Below are 17,651 nucleotides of genomic sequence, written 5' to 3'. Positions count from 1 at the left end.
GCATTTGGTTTGTTGGGAGTTGGAAAACAGTATTAACTGTGGTGCTGCTACAATGTAGTAATGATGTCACTTCAGAAGCGCTGGTGGTTTTTGTAGTGTTCATTGTAACTAAGTTTTCATTTAAATATAGTTAGACGTATTTCAGAATTGGCATTTCAGATTTTAAGTTTAAATTATCGGGTTTGGTTTGGTTTTGTTTTTTCTATATATAAAATCTACTTTTCCTTGGTTACAATTTTCTTGTCTTCTGTTCTGGAAGTAATGGTGCAATCAAGTAATATGCTGGAGTAAGAGCTAAGTCATTAAGACTGACAAGACAAAATAGTTTATTTTGGCATTTTGCTTGTTTTCTTAAAATTATCAAGTTTTAACCTTACAAGATTTTATATGTGACCAAAGAAAATGCACTTAAGATTGGTCCTTACAGCCCAATGGATTTATTCTGCATTTGTATATTTAATAAAAACTGTCACAAAGTATTTGTGGTTTGTGTTATTTATGTTAATGGCATCCTCTGTTGGCACATTAAGCTATTAATTTAAAATGTAGTTACTTCTTTGGTTTGTGGATTATCAGAATCTTCCAGATTATTTTCTATTCTCTCCCCACCTCCCCACTCCCATTTTGGCTGTGTCATTCATAATGAACTCCTTCACCCAAGATCAGGCAGAGAAAATATTTCCTCCAACTGTCATGCCATACATTAACTACATTTCCTTGCAGTATTTGAAGCAATGAGTTTCTTTTATCTTGTCTATTATACTGAAAATGATGTCTACTGTTTAAAATAATTTAGTGAAGTGGATTCTACAAGTGTTAAAATGGCATTTAAATGAAAACTTAGATATAACAATGAGTATTTAGGTGAGCTTAGTTAACCTTCCTCTGTTATCCTGAATAGAAGAGTTGGCCATATAATTTCTAACATGTGAGAGCAAACTCAAGATTCAAAACTCTTTGATGTTAGAAAGTTTGTTTAGGTTGCACTTTTATTCGGATTGCAGAATGGGATTTCTCATAAAATGTCTGTGCTATTTTATTACTTCTGAACTTTCAGTGTTGAAAAATGTCCTTTTAATAATGTGTGGTTTGAGATAGTAATGTTAGTTTCTAGGACTTTCACTTGGATACTAATGGGATACATACTTTTTTATATATTCCTTAGTACTACTAGGAGTTGACTTTCTAATTAACTAAAAGAGACATTAATATGAGTTTTGTGTCATGGAACAGGTTCTGTGGTTTACAGTTCTTGAAAACACTGATAATCATTTTGAAGCACTTCTTTGAAGTACTATAATTACTCCAGCAGTAAAATATGCTTTAGTTGTTAGATTATTTGATAGAAAAAGATTTCCTTTGGAGTCTCTCAGTGTGAAAGTACAGTGGAAACTCATTATACTTTGGAGACACATCAGTACCCTAGAGTATGGTATCACTGCCGATAGCTAAATAAGTTATCTTGAATGTTGTCTTCCTTGTCTAAAGTTCATGGGACAGTTTGGGGTATTCTCGGGAGCATAATTTAAAACAGGACACCTCTTTATTGGTTTGAGAAGGGATGCTAAATTAGGTTAGATTTTCTTAATATATGTGATTCAGTCTAGGTTGGTTAAAATCAACAGGAAGCAATTACAGTTAAGATCATTAAAGAAAACTGATATACATATAATTTTAAAGGTTGAAAATAGAAAAGTAAGTGAAAGGAATTCAGCTGGGGCAGTACGTAGAGAGAAAAAACAGACAAATTAAGTAAATCAGGATACAGACCATTAAAAACAACTGATTTTTATTGATCAAGAACCAAGGTAGTCTTCTTGTAGTCACGCACTACATAGTGATGTCAGGGGCCAGGAAGACTTCAAGTCTTACTAGTTAGCACTACATGACAAATATCTAAATGATGTTGAATGCAGTCTTACAATACAGTACCCATATAAAACAGACAAGAGGCCCATTTACAGGAAGGACATTTTTATGCATCTAATATCCCCAAGTAAGAAGACGAAATGAAAACTGTCAAAAAACAGCTTTAGGGATGTATCTGTACAGGCATGTTCTCATTTGAATCGGTTATACTGCTAACAGTTTATGACGACTATATAAAAGTTCAGAAAGGATCTTATTTATGTGTGGTAAATTGATATTGTTCTTTATCTAGATACAGATCTTGATACTGAGTCTCTTGTTGACAGATGTGCAGCCAGTTTGTCTCGGAAATCATGGAGATAATTATATTGCTGGAAAAAACAGAATTATTACTTTGCAGTACCTTGTATAAAGCCAGTTAAATAAAATATTTACACTGCTAGAAACAGTCAAGGTAACTTCGTATTAAAAGGCAGCTTCAGTCTCCCTAGCCCCAGTCCCTGAGACAAAGGTGGCAGAACACTAATACTTATAAAAAATCCCAGCCTAGTAGCTCTTTTGGCATCAAATACTGCTCCTTCCCAACCACCTCATGCAAACTGGCTGAAGAAAGAAGGATAAGCAACTTTCACCAGCAAATAAAATAAAATTTGACATGCCCCTCTCCAAGATGTCTATTACAGGCTGTTATACAGCATGATGAAAAAATTATAGAGAAATTAGAAGACCTAGAGTAATTGATTATCACCATTGCTTTTAAATATTGATAAGGTCACCTGTTAAACCACACTTTGGTGACATAAACAGGATCTTTAGTTCATCAGGAGCTAGAGAAGACATTTTAAACAAAAAGAAATATTTCTCTGCTCCAAGTTTTTAAGGGCCTAATTTTTTTTAAGGCAATTGTGGAGTTAAGTGACTTGCCCAGGGTCACACAGCTAGTAAGTGTCAAGTGTTTGGTCTGAGGCTGGATTTGAACTCAGGTCCTCCTGACTTCAGGGCCGGTGTTCTTTCCACTGCGACACCTAGCTGCCCCACGGGCCTAATATTTTAACAACAGTCTAAAAGGTGAGATGATCCAATCCCAGAATGGGAAGAGTTAAGGTACACTTTTAATTCTTTTGTGGGAAATTTTATGATTCCTTGGAACATTAATGCTATATTTACATGTAAACTTAACTTTAAATATTGTTTTGAAAGCACTGTTCTTATTTACTAGGCCTCCATCATATTGTTAATATTCTCACCTAATCTCATCCCAAATATCCAAAAAGAACAAATTATAATTACCTTTATGGTCTGTATGGCCCCAGATCCTCTTAAATCTCGAAGGCTGTCAATTGCCTGCTGCGGTGATACCGTATCAGATAAGTACAGTAGGAGGCAAGCTGCTACTATTTTAAAATAGTACAAAAATTTGAACAATAGTGTCACTAGATATACAGAAGAGAACATTTAATTATTTTATATAACAGCACCTTGTCAAAGTTTACTTGCTATTTTGTTTCTACTATTTTAACAATACTGAAGCCATTTAGAAAATGTTAAATTATTTTTAAAACACACCTAGATGGCCATTTTTGACAAATGAACTCTAAAGCTTACTATATCTTTTATATAATAAGCCTACATACTTAATATATAGGAGGAGGGGAGTAGTGTATATTATATATTTAAGAATACCTAAAGTATATATGAATTCCTTACTTCCCAATGTGGGAATTCTACTTGGTAGCTCACCACCTATGACTTAGTAGTTAAGTGCCAAGTCTTGTTAAGGGCCATACTGTTAAAGGTAGAATTTGCATTCAGTTCATCTTGACTTCAAGCCCATCATTCTATCCAGCAGCCAGACTCCTGTGTGTGTATATTTATGTATGTGTAAGGCTATAGTAAGCATGTGGTGTAAACATGGAATCTCCCATGCTTTTAGGGTGTTACAAGTTCAGGATTTAAATATATTCTTTTAGATTTACACTAAGTTTTGGTTTTATTTTGGTGTAGTATCAAAAACATAGCTTAGAAACAGTAATTTGGCTACTTTACTTAAACATTTAACGTGGACAGAGAAAATTTTTCCTTACCAAGACAAGATCGCCCAAGTCCTCCATAACAACTGAAAAGGAAATAAAATTTAGGGGTTTGTACCAGTTGTGGGTGATCTTTAGTTGTACCAAAAGTAAAGACAAATATGGAGGGGTTGGGTTTGGTTTTTTTTTCCTCTTTTTAGCATTTTTTTTTTAAAACAGCAAACACTTTAATTATCAGCTTATACAATTTCACAGCTGAAAAGGAACTTAGCAATAATCTAAACCCTTCTTTTGAGAAATCCCAGAGCTGTTGTATCTTGCCCAGGGTTACATTGCTAATAACAGACCCAGATCTTTTAATTATTAGCCCTTTCCATGATAAATTATCTCCAAGATGGAAAAATGTAGAACTTCTAAGTACATCTAGAGGTTGAAGGACAGAGGAGTTTTATTTATTAGCCTTCTAAAGGTCTGCCTCCTAGGAATCAAACACATTTCTAAATTTTGTATAACAGGTAGACATAAACTACATTTCAGTAATTTCTTTGATACCTAAAATTTTATCTAAACCCTGCTTTAGTGAATGTGGAATAAATGCAGACTTACACAGCAATAATGAACTTAGATAATATAAGAAAATAAACTATTCCAAGTATGAACATTCTAGGGAAAATTCATTTTAATACTTCAAAAGCACACCAGAATGTTATTTTAACTTTTCTGGTAGAAATCTTTCTAAAATCTAATATCTTCCTGCTTTCTTCAGACTCTCATGGCATGGATCAAAAGAAGCCGTGTGCAGTAAAAATAACATTGGTCCTGATGTCAGGAAGGACCCAGGATCAGTTTTGGCCTCATGCTTTCTAGCTCCAAATTGTACGCAAAACATTGAACAGTTCTGAGCCTCAGTTCCTCTGCAAAATAGGGATACTAGCTCTAATATCACAGAGCTATTGTGAGAATCAAATGAGATATGTATGTAGAACACAATGTTATCATTACTTGTACTCTAGTTGTGGCAGTGGATGGCTGATGGTGTGCAGCAGAGGAAAAGAGCTGGCCTGGAACTTGATTTCTTGAACAAGTCGCTTATTTGTTTGTAATCTGCCCATTCCTCCTGAAGGTGGAATGACGAAAGTACAATTATTTTGCAGAATTTTTGTTTAGCAGTTTGTGAGGACATCTAATACTGTATCACCACATTGTAACACTTGGCCAGGTCAACTGCAGTTGGCAGCGTTTTGCGATGTTGAGAGATGAGGCTGCCCAGCTAAATGATTTTGTATCCTGAGTGCTTAATAAATGCTTGGTGACTCATTGAATAATAGAAATGTTAGTGATGGAAAAGATTTTAGAGAAGTCACATCTCATTTTGCAGATTAATAAACAGACCCAGACTCAGTTAATAAACATGCTCAAGGATGCACAGCTAGTTGGTATGGACTAGACCAGAACCTAGTTCTGGCTCTCTTTTTTTTTCTTTTCGGTGAGGCAGTCGGGGTTAAGTAACTTGCCCAGGATTTGAACTCGGGTCCTTCTGACTCAATACAGTAATGCTAGACCTTTTCAAGCAGCCCTGGGCCAGAGATAGGATTAATGTAGCTTGCCACTATACTGTCAAGAATTGCAGAACAACTGTGCAGTTTATTTCATATGGCACAATAATGCTATCCTCAGATGGGCAGCACTCATTTTCTGTTCTGCTGCCACTTCTTAATGCCCTAATATTAATTCCCACCACTGCTTCTGCTGCACATTATCTTTGCTGATTTCTTCCCCCCTACAAACACCTTCCCCCTTTTTTCCCTTTATTTCTTTCCCTGTTGTAGCTCCCAGCCGTCTTGGCTTTTACAATAGCAGCTTGACCTGAATAAGCCATTGCCAGACAATGAAAGCATTCCTTTCATTATGTGTTGGTGAAACAACCAATCACATCATGTCATGTGCAGCCTCTTTTCTGCTACTGTCATCACTGATTACTTGGGTGTTATTATCTTGATGCCCGATGCTTTTTTTTTTCTAACTTACAAGTCTGACATTTTGGAATGTAAATATGTCACACTGGAAAAAGTCCAGCTGGACAGTGAGATGTTACTGTATGTGTTACTAATGAGGGATACCGTATCCTTTGTTACGTTCTTAATTTTCACTAAAGCTCAAAAGCAGAGGGAAGGACTAAAATTAAAAAAAGCAAGCAAATTTTAGAACATTCTCAAATCTAACTATTTTCTCTTCCAAAACAGAAGGAAACCAGGATTGGTTGAACTGTAACCTAGCACAGGTCTAAGCGTATCATCCCTCCCACTTAAAAAATTCCAGTGGCTCCCTATCACCTCCAATATGAAATACTTTCAAAATCCTTCAAAACCTCCCTCCCCACCCCACCCCTTTTCCAGTTTCTCACACCTTATAGTACCCTTCCCACTCCATGTATTCTTCAATCCAATGACATGAGGCTCTTTGCTATACCTTGAACAAGATAGTTCATGTTCCAGCTCTGGGCATGGACATTTTCTCTCTGTCCCTCATGCCTAGAATCCTCTCCCTAACTCTACCTACTCACTTCCTTGGTTTCCTTCAAGTTTCCATCCCAGCTCACCTTCTACAGGAAGCCTTTCCTGACCTTCTTAATTTTAGTACCTTCTCTCTGTTGATTTTTTTCCCCTATTAATCCTGTATACAGCTTGTCTGCACACAGTGGTTTGAACGTTTGTCTCTCTCAGGGGCTGTTTTTTGCCTTTCTTTGTATCATTAGCACTTAACACAGTGCTTGGCACTTTGAAGGCACTTAATAAATATTTACTGACTGACCTTATGAAATCTATTTTGACGAAGCATTTACATAAATGACATGAAGAAAAACAGAACGTACTGTATTAAGGTTTTCCGGTTATTTTCAAGACAGACTGCAAGTTCCTGTAGGATTCTACAACATCGGTCTATGTCAGGAGTATCTCCATCTGGGATGGGATGGTGGTGAATGATGATTCCATGCTGCTGATACAAGTCTAGAAGGTTTGGTACCCGGTATTTTGACAGCTCGCCTCTGGTACAGAACACAAATATATCTTGTATGCCACAGTTCTTTAGTTCTTCTGCCAACAGACCAGACACATAAAAGATTACTGTTAAATGTCAAACACACGGAAGACAAGTTCCAAATGACCAGAAGTAGGAAAGGCAAACACAATCCTTCTCAATGAATTCACACTCTATTGGGGGAAAAAAAGTAACTAGGTATATAATGAGATACAGAAGGACATGGAAGGTAATCTCAGGAAAGGCCTTCTGTAGAAGGTAAGTTTTGAATTCAGTCCTGAAAAACAAAGAGGTGAATATGAGGAAGGAGAGCATCAGAGGCATGGGAGAGAGCCAGTGAAAAAGTACAGAGACAGGACATGGAGCGCTGTTTACAAAGGACAGCAGACTGACCAGCTGAAGTGGATTTTATGCAGTGTATGAGGGGTAACAGGTGTTTGCCTTTCCTTGGCATATAGTGAGTGCTTCATCATGTTTGCTTACTGGCTTCTCAGTTGGCCACCTCTGGACACTTCTGACTACACCTCTGACTTAAGACAGCCTCTAACTTTTAGTGCTTCAGTTCTGCTACTACAATGCCTATGAAAAACAGTGTTCCTGTTCAAAAACATGGAGAGTACAGTTTTTCATTATTCTATTGTTAACACATTTTGCCATGAAAGTAGTTCTATGTGATGTTAAGTACCACATCAAAGAAAAGGAACTACACCTGGGTGTGTGCACGAAGTTAAATCTTTGATGTGTTTTCAATTTCTGCAGCTTTGATACCCCCTTCCCTAAATGTCAATTGTTTGATTCCTCATAAAAATCTTAACAGCTTCTGTTAAAGACACTGCTATGAGGTATTCTTATTTATGTAAAGATAAAAGAAAACACTCTGCCAGTACATTTTTCCTCTTCACATATAAATACTTTGCATGTGGAAGTGAATAGTATATCAGGTAACACTTACCCATGTCCTTTTGGAGATTTCTCCTAACATCTTTAAATTTACAACCTACAGTAGGTTAAGAAGGCAAATAGGGAAAAGTGAGTTACAGTGATCAGAGACAGTCTTGGTTTAAAAAACAAGATTTAAATTAACACTTAAGTAAAATACTAACCATTTAGCATTGCTCGTTTTAAAAGGTTTTTTAATATATATATTAAAAGTTAATGAAGGGGAACAATACCTAAAGGATTATTTTCAACAGGTCTGATCTATGTCATGTCCCTCCAAATAATTACATAGCTTTGGGCTTGAAATAGCACTTTCTCAAAAATAATCTGAAGCATTTGGGAATGGAATAATGAGACTGGCTTCAATGGATGGTTCAAAATCAGCAGATAAGGTGGGATCAGATTAAGATGGGCCAATGAAAAGACATGGGAGAATTTGGGGCAAGGACAATGTAATAGTACTAGAAAGACAGATATAGATAAATATAGATATAGTAGGAAGCCTAGGATGGTGGTGAGGGCAATACCTTGGATTTGTGAGTACAGGCTAAGTAATGAATCTAAACCAGAATGTTCAGTAGTTTGATAACTTGTCTCCAAACTTGTCTCCAAACTGATTACTCCACCACCTCAATGGTATAATCCAAGGCCAACCAATTGAGTATAGGAAAACTGGGCTAAATCACACCCTCCTTGCAATATCTAATCTCAGGGTTTTCCTACAACACAAAGATACTGCCTCTCCTTTTACTTGTTATCATGCAAATAACCTAACTTCACTCCTAATCTTACCCTTTCTATGTGTGTTAGACTTTGACTTGGGTACATGAAGCACTGGAAAAATCCTCTCTTCACTCCACATGTTCTCACGCCATCTTCCATTCAGCTCACAAAATTATTTTTTAAAGCACAAGACTAACCATGTTATTCCCTCCCCCTCCCCCAACTCAATAAATTCCAGTGGCTATTACTTCCAAGATTAAATATGAAATCTTGTTTGCCTTACCTGGCCCCTTCCTACCTTTCCAGTCTTTTACACCACACTCTCCCCTCCTTGTACTCTAGAGTCCAGTAGATACTAGTCTCCTTGCTGCTGTTCCTCAAACATGACATTCCATATCCCAACCTCTTCACTAGCTGTCCCCCTGAATTGGAATGTTCTCTCTCCTCACCTCCAATTCCCGGTTTCCCTGGCTCCCTTCAAGTCTTAAATCCCTCCTTCTGAAAGGGGCTGTTCATGGTTCCCTTCAGTCCTAATGCCTTCTCTCTGAGATTACCTCCAGTTTTCCCTGTATATATCTGATGTACGTAGTTATTTGCATATTGTCTTTGCCATTAGAATGCAAGCTCCTAAAGCCCTGGGAGCTTTTTACCTCATCTTTCTATCTCCTGGGCCTAGCACAGTGTCTGGCTCATAATAAACACTTTTTGTTGTTCTTCAACTAGAATTTTCAAAAATAATAAGGCCTATTCAATCACAATTGCTTTCATCAAAAATACCATTATTAATAATAATTTAGGGAAAAGCAGAACATTTTTGGACCAATAAATATCTTAATAACATTATAATTTCATCTTTATATCACCTTATTAAAGTAGCTATTTTTGTATTTTCTAGGCTACACAATTACTAGTGTATTATTGTAACGTGTAGAATTGCATATACATTTGGGATTCATGCTTAAAAATTTTTTTTGATAGGATTGTACACCCTAGAGTTTGGAGACCACTGGTCTAGATGAAAGGGAAAGTGGACTGAATGATTTAAGACCAAAGAGAATCAAAAAACAAATAGGCGAAAGGCACAATTGAGGGGATAAGAGTGATGAAAAGTAATGATCATAGGTTTTAGAGCTCAAAGCTTAAAAATCATCTAGTCCAACAACTTCTTCATTTAACAAATAAAGAAACTAAGGCAGTAAGAGGCTGTGACTTGCCCAAGGTTATATAAGTAGAAAGCAGCAGATTTAGGATTCTAATCCAAATCTCCTCTAACTCCAAATCCAGAGTTCTTCTATGTGTTATACCAGAGGAGCCTGTGATCGCAGGGTTGGAGATAGCTCAGAGGAAACCAGTAGAAGAGAAAGACTCATATTTTGGTTTACAGTTGAATTATCATTTAATATGATACAGCTCTACTGAAATGATTTACCCTCCACACTGGTCATAGGCTTTCTAAAAATTACAGTTCTTTTAATCTATTAAAAAAAATCCAAGTGCATCTTTTAAAAACCCAACTTAAATCAATATTTTTCAAGATATTTTTCCAGAGTTGAAATGATCTAAGGTAACCTGTAAAGTTCTGAGAACTCTAATAATCCTTATAAATGGCAATTTCCATAAGCTTTGTCTAAGCTTCTCTACTATTCCATAAATTCTTTGAGGACAAGACAAATATAGCTCCAAAGTCTTAAAAATGAGCACCAGAAATGGCTGCTCAGGGCCTTCATCCCAGCCTGGAAAGAACATCAACTTCCTACTCCTGTGTCCTTTGGGGCACAGTGTGGTTCTCACTCAGTCAAGTCTACATCTTCCTGCCTTTCAGTTTTTTGCTTGTTTTTCAGTCAACATCTGCAGCTTTTCCTGGGCTTCATAGAGCTGTAACTGGAACTGGGAGAATCTGAGGGATACATGTATGTATGTAGTCTCTCATTATCCTCCATCACTGCAGTTCCTCAAAGTAAACATATAACTCTCTGCATAAGAGCAAAATTGTAATATACAAAATTCCTCCAGTGTTCGATATGGCGAATAACCAATAGAGATTAACTAATAATAGAAAACTGCTTTAATGGTATCAGTAGAAATCTAGCTGCAGTGTTACCCACCTGGAAGAGAACATAGACCTAGAAACTGAGAACAATTCACAAGGGATAAGGGTAGCCTAAAAGGAAATAAAAATTGTTGGCTGTTATTGTTAGAAATATTAAAAATTTAAATGTATATGTTAAAGCATCCAGATAATAAAAATAACTTGTGTTCATCATAACCAAAGTCTAGAGTGATTAAATGCTTTATACTTTTTAAAGCATTTTTTAAATTAGCCATTTAAATGCACAGCAAGTACTTATCAGTTTGTTTATTTTTAGTACCTGGAAATTCTGCTCTCTCTGGTGGATAGCGTGCAGGTACTGTAGTTATCATTAGCAACTAACGTACAGCCTGTCCACAGCAAACGGGCAAGGAAAACTAAAGACCAAGGGGGAAAGTGGGAGATGTATACCTACCTCTTCTTAGCTCCTGGTTTTGGGGGGGATATATTAGGAACTGGAGTAAAGTTTGTTTTAGATGGTTAGAACATATGAAGATGCTATTGGAACTGAAAGTTAATTGCTACTTAAGAGTAAGTCAAAAGAAGGTCAACTTTTTTTGCCGCTTTGTTTACAAAGTCAAAAGCACACCACACAGCTGTTGTGCTTTCACTTGTAAAGAGGGGACAGTGGAAAGGGACTAAAGAAAACATTTGTTTGACAGGATTGATGGCTGTAGAGAACCAGCCATAACAGTATCAAAGCACTATTAGTAACATTTGCATTTGTACCAGTTTTAATATAGGGTCCCTTCTTTGCTGTACTTGCTATAAATAGGTTTTTACCTGTAACACGGTCTACAAAGGCTTTGTTGTTGTTTAGGTTTCAGTTGTACCCAACTCTTTGTGACCCCTTTTGGGCTTTTCTTGGCAAAGATATGGAGTTTTTTGCCATTTCCTTGTCCAGCTCACTTAACAGATGGGGAAACTGAGATAAAGAGGGTTGAGTGACTTGCCCAGGGTCACACAGCTAGTAAGTTGTTTGGAGCTGGATTTGAACTTGGGTTTTCCTAACTCCAGGCTCAGCCCTTTTACCCACTGTGCCACCTAGCTGCCCTACAAAGGCTTCACATATACCATAAAGATCTATGTCATCTTATTGCTAACAGATCATAAGGAGATCCAAGACAAGGCATTTATGCTCCTTAAGTCTAGTATGCAAATTGTGTTCAATCAAAAAACATTTATTAAGCACTTGTTATGTATCAGACACTTTGTTAGGCTCTGGGAAGTTGAGGAGAGTGAATCCCAAGCATAGCGGCACAGCCAGTGCAAAAACACAGAGATAGATAGAAGATGAAGTGTTATGTGTGAGAAACCAGAAAGGCAACTGGTCTGAGAAATGTCCAATGAGTCTGAAAAAGACAAATTAGGGATAGGTTATAAAGGTCTTTAAAAGCTAAACACAGTAGTTTATATTTTACCCTAGAGACAACAGGGAACCCCTAAGGTTGACTGTGAGTAGGAAAGTGACATGGTCAGATCTGGACTTAAGAAAAATTATTTTGGCAACAATGTGTAGGATGAGCTGCAGTGAAGAAGGTATTTTAGACGGGGAGTCCAATTAGGAGTCAGTGAGGGGACCTAAAATAAGATGGAAAGCCTAGTAAATAGAGACAACAGGTTGATTTCAAGAGATGTTGTGGAGGTAGTGTGAGGGAGAATGAGGAGTCTAGGATAATGCCAAAGAAGAGAACCTGGGAGACCAGAAAAATGTGCCCTCAACAGAAATGCAAAGTTTATTAGAGGAGTGGATTTGGGAGGAAAAATAATGACTCATCTACATAGATAAAGAAAAATCAAGGGGAACTGATAGAGGATGTAGAGAGCAAACAGGGCCTTGGACCAAACCTTGGTAATATAGAAACAGTTAGGAGATGTGAGCAAAGAAGACCAAGAAGGAGCTTTCAAACAAATAGGAGAAACAGAAGACAGTGGTAGTATGAAACCCCAGAGAAAAGAGGGCATCCAGGATAAAACAAAGAATGGTCAACAGTGTCAGATGTAACAGAAAAGTCAAGAAGAATTAAGACCGAAAAAAAAAGACCATTAGCTTTAGCAATTGAGAGATCACTGGGAATTTTGGACAGCAGTTTCAGTGGAATGATGAGGTTAGAAGCTAGGTTGCAAAATGTTGAGGAATGGGAGAGAGAAGAGGAAATGGAAGCAGTAAGTACGGACAGCCTTTTCAAAGAGTTTAGCTGATAAAGTGAAAAGAGATACAGAATGATAACATGAGGGCCTAGTGACGGTTTTTAAGGACTAGGGAGCCTTAGAGTATGTCTGAATGTGTAAGGGAAGAAATCGAAAAGAAGAGGCTGAAGTTTAGAGAAAGAGGAGCTGAAAGCTGCAAAATGTTAGAGAAGGGAATGAATTCAAATATATTCATAGGCCCTGGCAAGAAGGATAGTTTTTTTGTGAGACACTAGAAAAAAAGAAGGTGGGGCTTGGTGTCAAGTGGTTTTGAAATGAAGAGAAAAGCTTCAGTTGTTTCAATAAAATAATAATTAAGTTCTTCAAATCAGAGAGTGGGGAGAGAGGATGGTGTAGAAGGCCTGAAGAGGGAAGAGAAGGTACTATGTGGAGAAAATGATGGGGAATCAGTTAAGATGAAATAAAAGACTGGCACCTTACTACATTGAGGGCTCAGTTAAAATTGGATGACATGAATTTATAATACATAATTCATCATACACAATTAGTATGACTATGAGTTTTCCTCCAGTTCCATTCAGCAGCCTCCTGTGTGAGGCTATCAACTAGAGATTTTACATATGGGACCTATCACAAAAATAAATACTTATATGCCACAGAGAGCAGAATTTTCTGGTGGCTCATACCCTTCCCAACCACCAGTCCTGACTATGGTTCTGAGTAATATATAGGATGTTGATCAATTGAAAGAGCTGGAATTAGATGTCAAATATACACTTTTCTCCCAGGCAGAGCACAACTCCTGTCTATGTAGCTAGTCTTAAGGTGCTGTGGAACATGTTTCAGACAACAGTAACAGCCCAGTCTATAGCTGGGCTTGTGCTTGAATTTTCCAGCATGGTTTATTTCCAGCTAGAGTTTATTTCAACTGGCAAAATTTTGGAAAAACCCAGTTTTCTATCCCAGAATAAAGCATCAGAATAGGGTAGACTGTAATGATAAATTGGTAAATTTCCAGCTCCTCTATTCTAGCAAAAATCTTTCATGGCTGAATAATCAAAATATTTAGATACTGAGATAAGCATAATTAGAGTTTTGCCTATGCTTCCTATTTGTCATGTGCTTCTACTTTATTTTTTTCTAAATTATAAAACAGGAGGGAAATGAAGGGGTTTTTTTCCTCATAATCAATATATATATTTGCAAATTACCTTACACTTCCAAAGTGTTGTTAATAATAATATAATTTAGCTAGCATCTTTAAGGCTGGCAAAGCATTTTACACATTCTCATTTGACCCTCAGAAGAATCCTGAAAGGTAAGTACCACAGGCCTTGTGAAATTTTTGGATAAGGAAATGAAGCTAAGAAAGGTTAAATGATTCTTGCCCATGGTCAGAGGAAGAATTTAAACCAGGTCTCTCCGACTCCAGGTCCCTCATTCTTTCTATTACGTGTGCAGTCACGTGTCAAAATCTTAACTGGATGTTCTTAACAAAACACAGGCTTTTCTTTAATCAAATATAACAACTTACCATGATACCTGAAATGCAGTCTGTTCGTTTTCAACCGGCTCTTCATCTGATGAGTCAAACTCGCTCGTCTGCATTGTACTGGGCTTCAAAAGAAAACAACCATACCAAAGTGACAAATGTGTAGCGGTTACAAAAAGCAAGAGCTTGCTTCCAACATAAAAATTATTGCTTCGACGTTATGTCCTTAAAAGTCACATAAACGGAAAAGAAGGCCCGAGGCTGTTATTCTGGGCATGGACTTGGGAAACTAGTTGGACAGCTCCAGGGGCGCTGACAAGGCACCATCACCTCCAGACACCACAGATGGCTGTTAGCAGCCCTCAGGTGCACACGGACATTCGGGCAGCTTGCACCCCGGCGCCTTTTCGCCAGCTGCTGACCAAATTCACCTATGCAAATGGTCTCCGGGGTAGGATTTCTCAAAGATGGCTTTTAAAGGCTTAAGTGAAACAGACACTCTACTGCAGTAAATCGAAGCCCCAATGGGCCAAGCTGGGGGGGCGCGGAGGGGAGGCTCGTTTCCCCCTCTCCCCAGGCCCCGCCCCTCGTGCTGGGGCTGCCCCACTCCCGACCCTGCCCCCCTCGGGAGCCCCGCCCCTCTCTTAGCCTGGACCCTGGGACCGGGGGATGCTCCGCCCAGCCGGGGGTCCCGTCCGCGGCCAATCCGCCGGCGGGGCGAGCAGAAAGTTAACCAGTGTGAAATCGGAGGGAGAGTGGCGGGCCAAGGGCCCCCCCCTGCCTACCCCTAGTGCCCGGAGGTGAGGGAAAGAGTGGCGCGACTACGACCAGGTGCGGAGGAGTTCCGGGCGGCCAATCAGCCCAGCCGTGCGGGGTTCGTCTCGCCGGACGCCCGCCCCGTGGCAGCTAAACTCACCCCCTTCATCACCTTCACAGCGAGGCTGCCGGGAGCCCGACGTCAAGCACGTAGCTTCAGCGCCTTCCCACGGAGGGCCCGCCTTCTCCCGCTTTCCGAGAGCTCATTGGTCCCTTCCTTCTGTGAGGTGAGGAAAGGGCATGTCCCGACAGCCAATCAGACGCCCCTGCTTTATTTTACCTCCCGGCTCTCACAGCCGGCTCGGCTTCCCACTGCTCATTGGTTCCCACTCGGCCTTTGAAAGACGCGCGGGAGTAGTTGCTCCTCGAGCGCCAATTGGCTAAGCGTGAAATGCTGGTGGAGAATCAAAGTCCCGATTGGAAGTTGGGGTGTTTTCTTGTGGAGGAGGGGAGCAATTTCGTTTACTCTTACGCTCTAAATCTAACAGTATAACCCTCCTTCAATCTCTTGCGAACAGTCGGCAGACTGGGGGTCAACCCAACCCCCTACCCTTTCCTCAAAGCTATTCACATCGAATCTAGTCCCAGCAAGTCCCGCTCCAGTCCAGCCTGTAAATTACTGTGACTTCCATTCCATAGTTAACAAATTTCCATTCTACCTACCCTCCTTTACGGAAATCCCTGCCACTCTCCCCGGTAATATTTCATTACTATGTTCCCGCCCTCAACCCCAACCATCACACATAGTGATGACGAAAGGATTCACATTGCCATTTTCAGACTCTTCCGCTACCCGACTCCAAAGCAAGCTCTATTCCTTTGAGATTCCCTCCATTTAAATGTGTTAGCCAATCAAGTAACTATTAGCAATTATCTATCAGCCTCCCCCCACCTGAAGAGGTCTAGGACTTTTGAAATGCTGGGACCCCAAGATGGCAGTACCGGGCCCTGCTGAATGAATTCAACTCAAATCTTCTTCAGCCAGAGGAAAAGTTTATTAGTGATAAATCACATTGACCAGGTGACGCCGGTAAAGACGAGCGGGCATGAGAGGTTCTCAGCCTTGTGAGCCTGAGATTCTCCGCATCTGAATGAGGGCCAAGGTGGATCTTAAATACTAAAGTAACTTTGGGTGGCCAGAGAAGGGGGTTGGGAAAAGGGTCTAGGTAAGAATTCCAGTTGGGGAGGTCTTAGAGATTGAATAGACAATGGGGAATAGCTAACGGAGGGAACAGGAAGGCAGAAGTTTGAAAGGCATCAGCATAAAATCAAGGTGGGGCTGGGACTTTCAAAAGGAGATAAGGGGAGTCGATAAGGAACAGTTTGAGACCAGAGAAGGCCTTTCTGGGGCCTATAGACAAAAGGGAGCCGGATTCTTTTAGGGCACATCTGAATAAGATTAAAAGGCTTTCAAAGGGAGATGAGGGTCTGGGGCCTGTGAGTCAGATTCCTTTTGGGGCAAAGGGCTGAAGATCTTGGCTTGGGCCCCGCCCCCATCATACCCACACCCAACCCTCACACAGAGAGTCTCCTTTCTCCAGGAAGTTAATATGTGCCCCCCCCCAATCTTCTTCTACAGATCAATTTCTGCCTTAATAATTGAGGAGTTCATTATACATGTTGAAGGCCCTTCAGTCACTCTAACCAACGTCCTAATTCCTCGGTCTCCTCAACTCTTCTGCCTTCCACCCTACCTCAGCTGCACAGAGGAATGGTCACACCCTTGATTTTGCCATCATCCATAAATGTTCTACTTCCATGATTAAAGAATCTGAAATTTCATATACTTCTATATTTTCCATCTCTCCCTAAACCTATTTCATCCTTCTCAGGGCGACCTTCAATCTTTTCACCTCTTCATACTTTTTCACACACTTATCCCTACAACTGGCTACATACACTCCTTTTTCAATCTCAACCAATTTGACTCCACACTGTCCTTGGCTTTCTACTCTTCTGCTCCCTTGTCCTATCACCACTCACATCTTGCCAAACCCAGAACCTAGTGAGGCAGTATCTGCTGCTTCTGTGTCTACTCCCATGCTGCTCAATGGATTTGGAGGAATTCATTTAGTCAAGTCAATTGGATGCAATTGAACGTCGACTGGATCTTCTACTCAGCAAGAAATCATTTTATTCCTTCCTAATTGATTTTCTACCTCATTCTTCACAGAGGGTATACCAAACATCTTCTCTCCTAAAGCCTCACTCCCTCTCCTCACAGTTGAGGACTTTGATTCATATTTAAATGAGAAAATGGTGGTCATTATTTCCATCTCTCCAACTCAAAAAACTCTTGACACCATCCCCTTGCTTTCTCACCCTGGCAAACCATTCTACTTATAACTTCATCCAGTTCTCTCCTGTCTTTTCCAAAAGATTGCCCCGACCATTATCTTCCTCTCTGTATTTCAATGTATCCTTATCAACAGTTTACTTCCCTCATGTCTATAAACATACCCAAGTTTTCCCCATCTTTTATTTTTCCTCCCTATATTAGCCA

General features: G+C 39.3%; 1 protein-coding gene across 7 annotated transcripts; it reads right to left on the bottom strand.

Annotated features, from left to right (window-relative positions):
- Positions 1 to 1,772: 1,772 nt before the first annotated feature.
- CDKN3 (cyclin dependent kinase inhibitor 3) lies at positions 1,773 to 15,348 on the bottom strand. Of its 7 annotated transcripts, none has more exons than XM_021004828.2 (8): positions 15,249 to 15,348; positions 14,375 to 14,457; positions 10,706 to 10,761; positions 7,891 to 7,935; positions 6,772 to 6,994; positions 3,954 to 3,985; positions 3,160 to 3,260; positions 1,773 to 2,240 (listed from the first exon to the last, which is right to left on the bottom strand). In XM_021004828.2, exons 1-8 carry the CDS (start codon positions 15,255 to 15,257, stop codon positions 2,154 to 2,156), a joined length of 636 nt encoding a protein of 211 aa, XP_020860487.1. In that variant the 5' UTR covers positions 15,258 to 15,348; the 3' UTR covers positions 1,773 to 2,153. The 7 variants fall into 7 exon arrangements, with proteins under 7 accessions (XP_020860487.1, XP_020860486.1, XP_020860491.1 ...); XM_021004827.2 differs by having other exon boundaries at positions 3,160 to 3,263; positions 15,249 to 15,347; XM_021004832.2 differs by having other exon boundaries at positions 3,160 to 3,263; positions 14,383 to 14,457; positions 15,249 to 15,347.
- Between the last annotated feature and the right edge of the window lie 2,303 nt (positions 15,349 to 17,651).

The sequence above is a fragment of the Phascolarctos cinereus genome, unplaced genomic scaffold (assembly GCF_003287225.1).
Source record: "Phascolarctos cinereus isolate Bilbo 61053 unplaced genomic scaffold, phaCin_HiC Scaffold_3;HRSCAF=262, whole genome shotgun sequence".
Lineage (NCBI taxonomy): Eukaryota > Metazoa > Chordata > Mammalia > Diprotodontia > Phascolarctidae > Phascolarctos > Phascolarctos cinereus.
The sequence above is the reverse complement of the archived record's forward strand: the minus strand, read 5'-3'. Positions and strand labels throughout refer to the sequence as shown.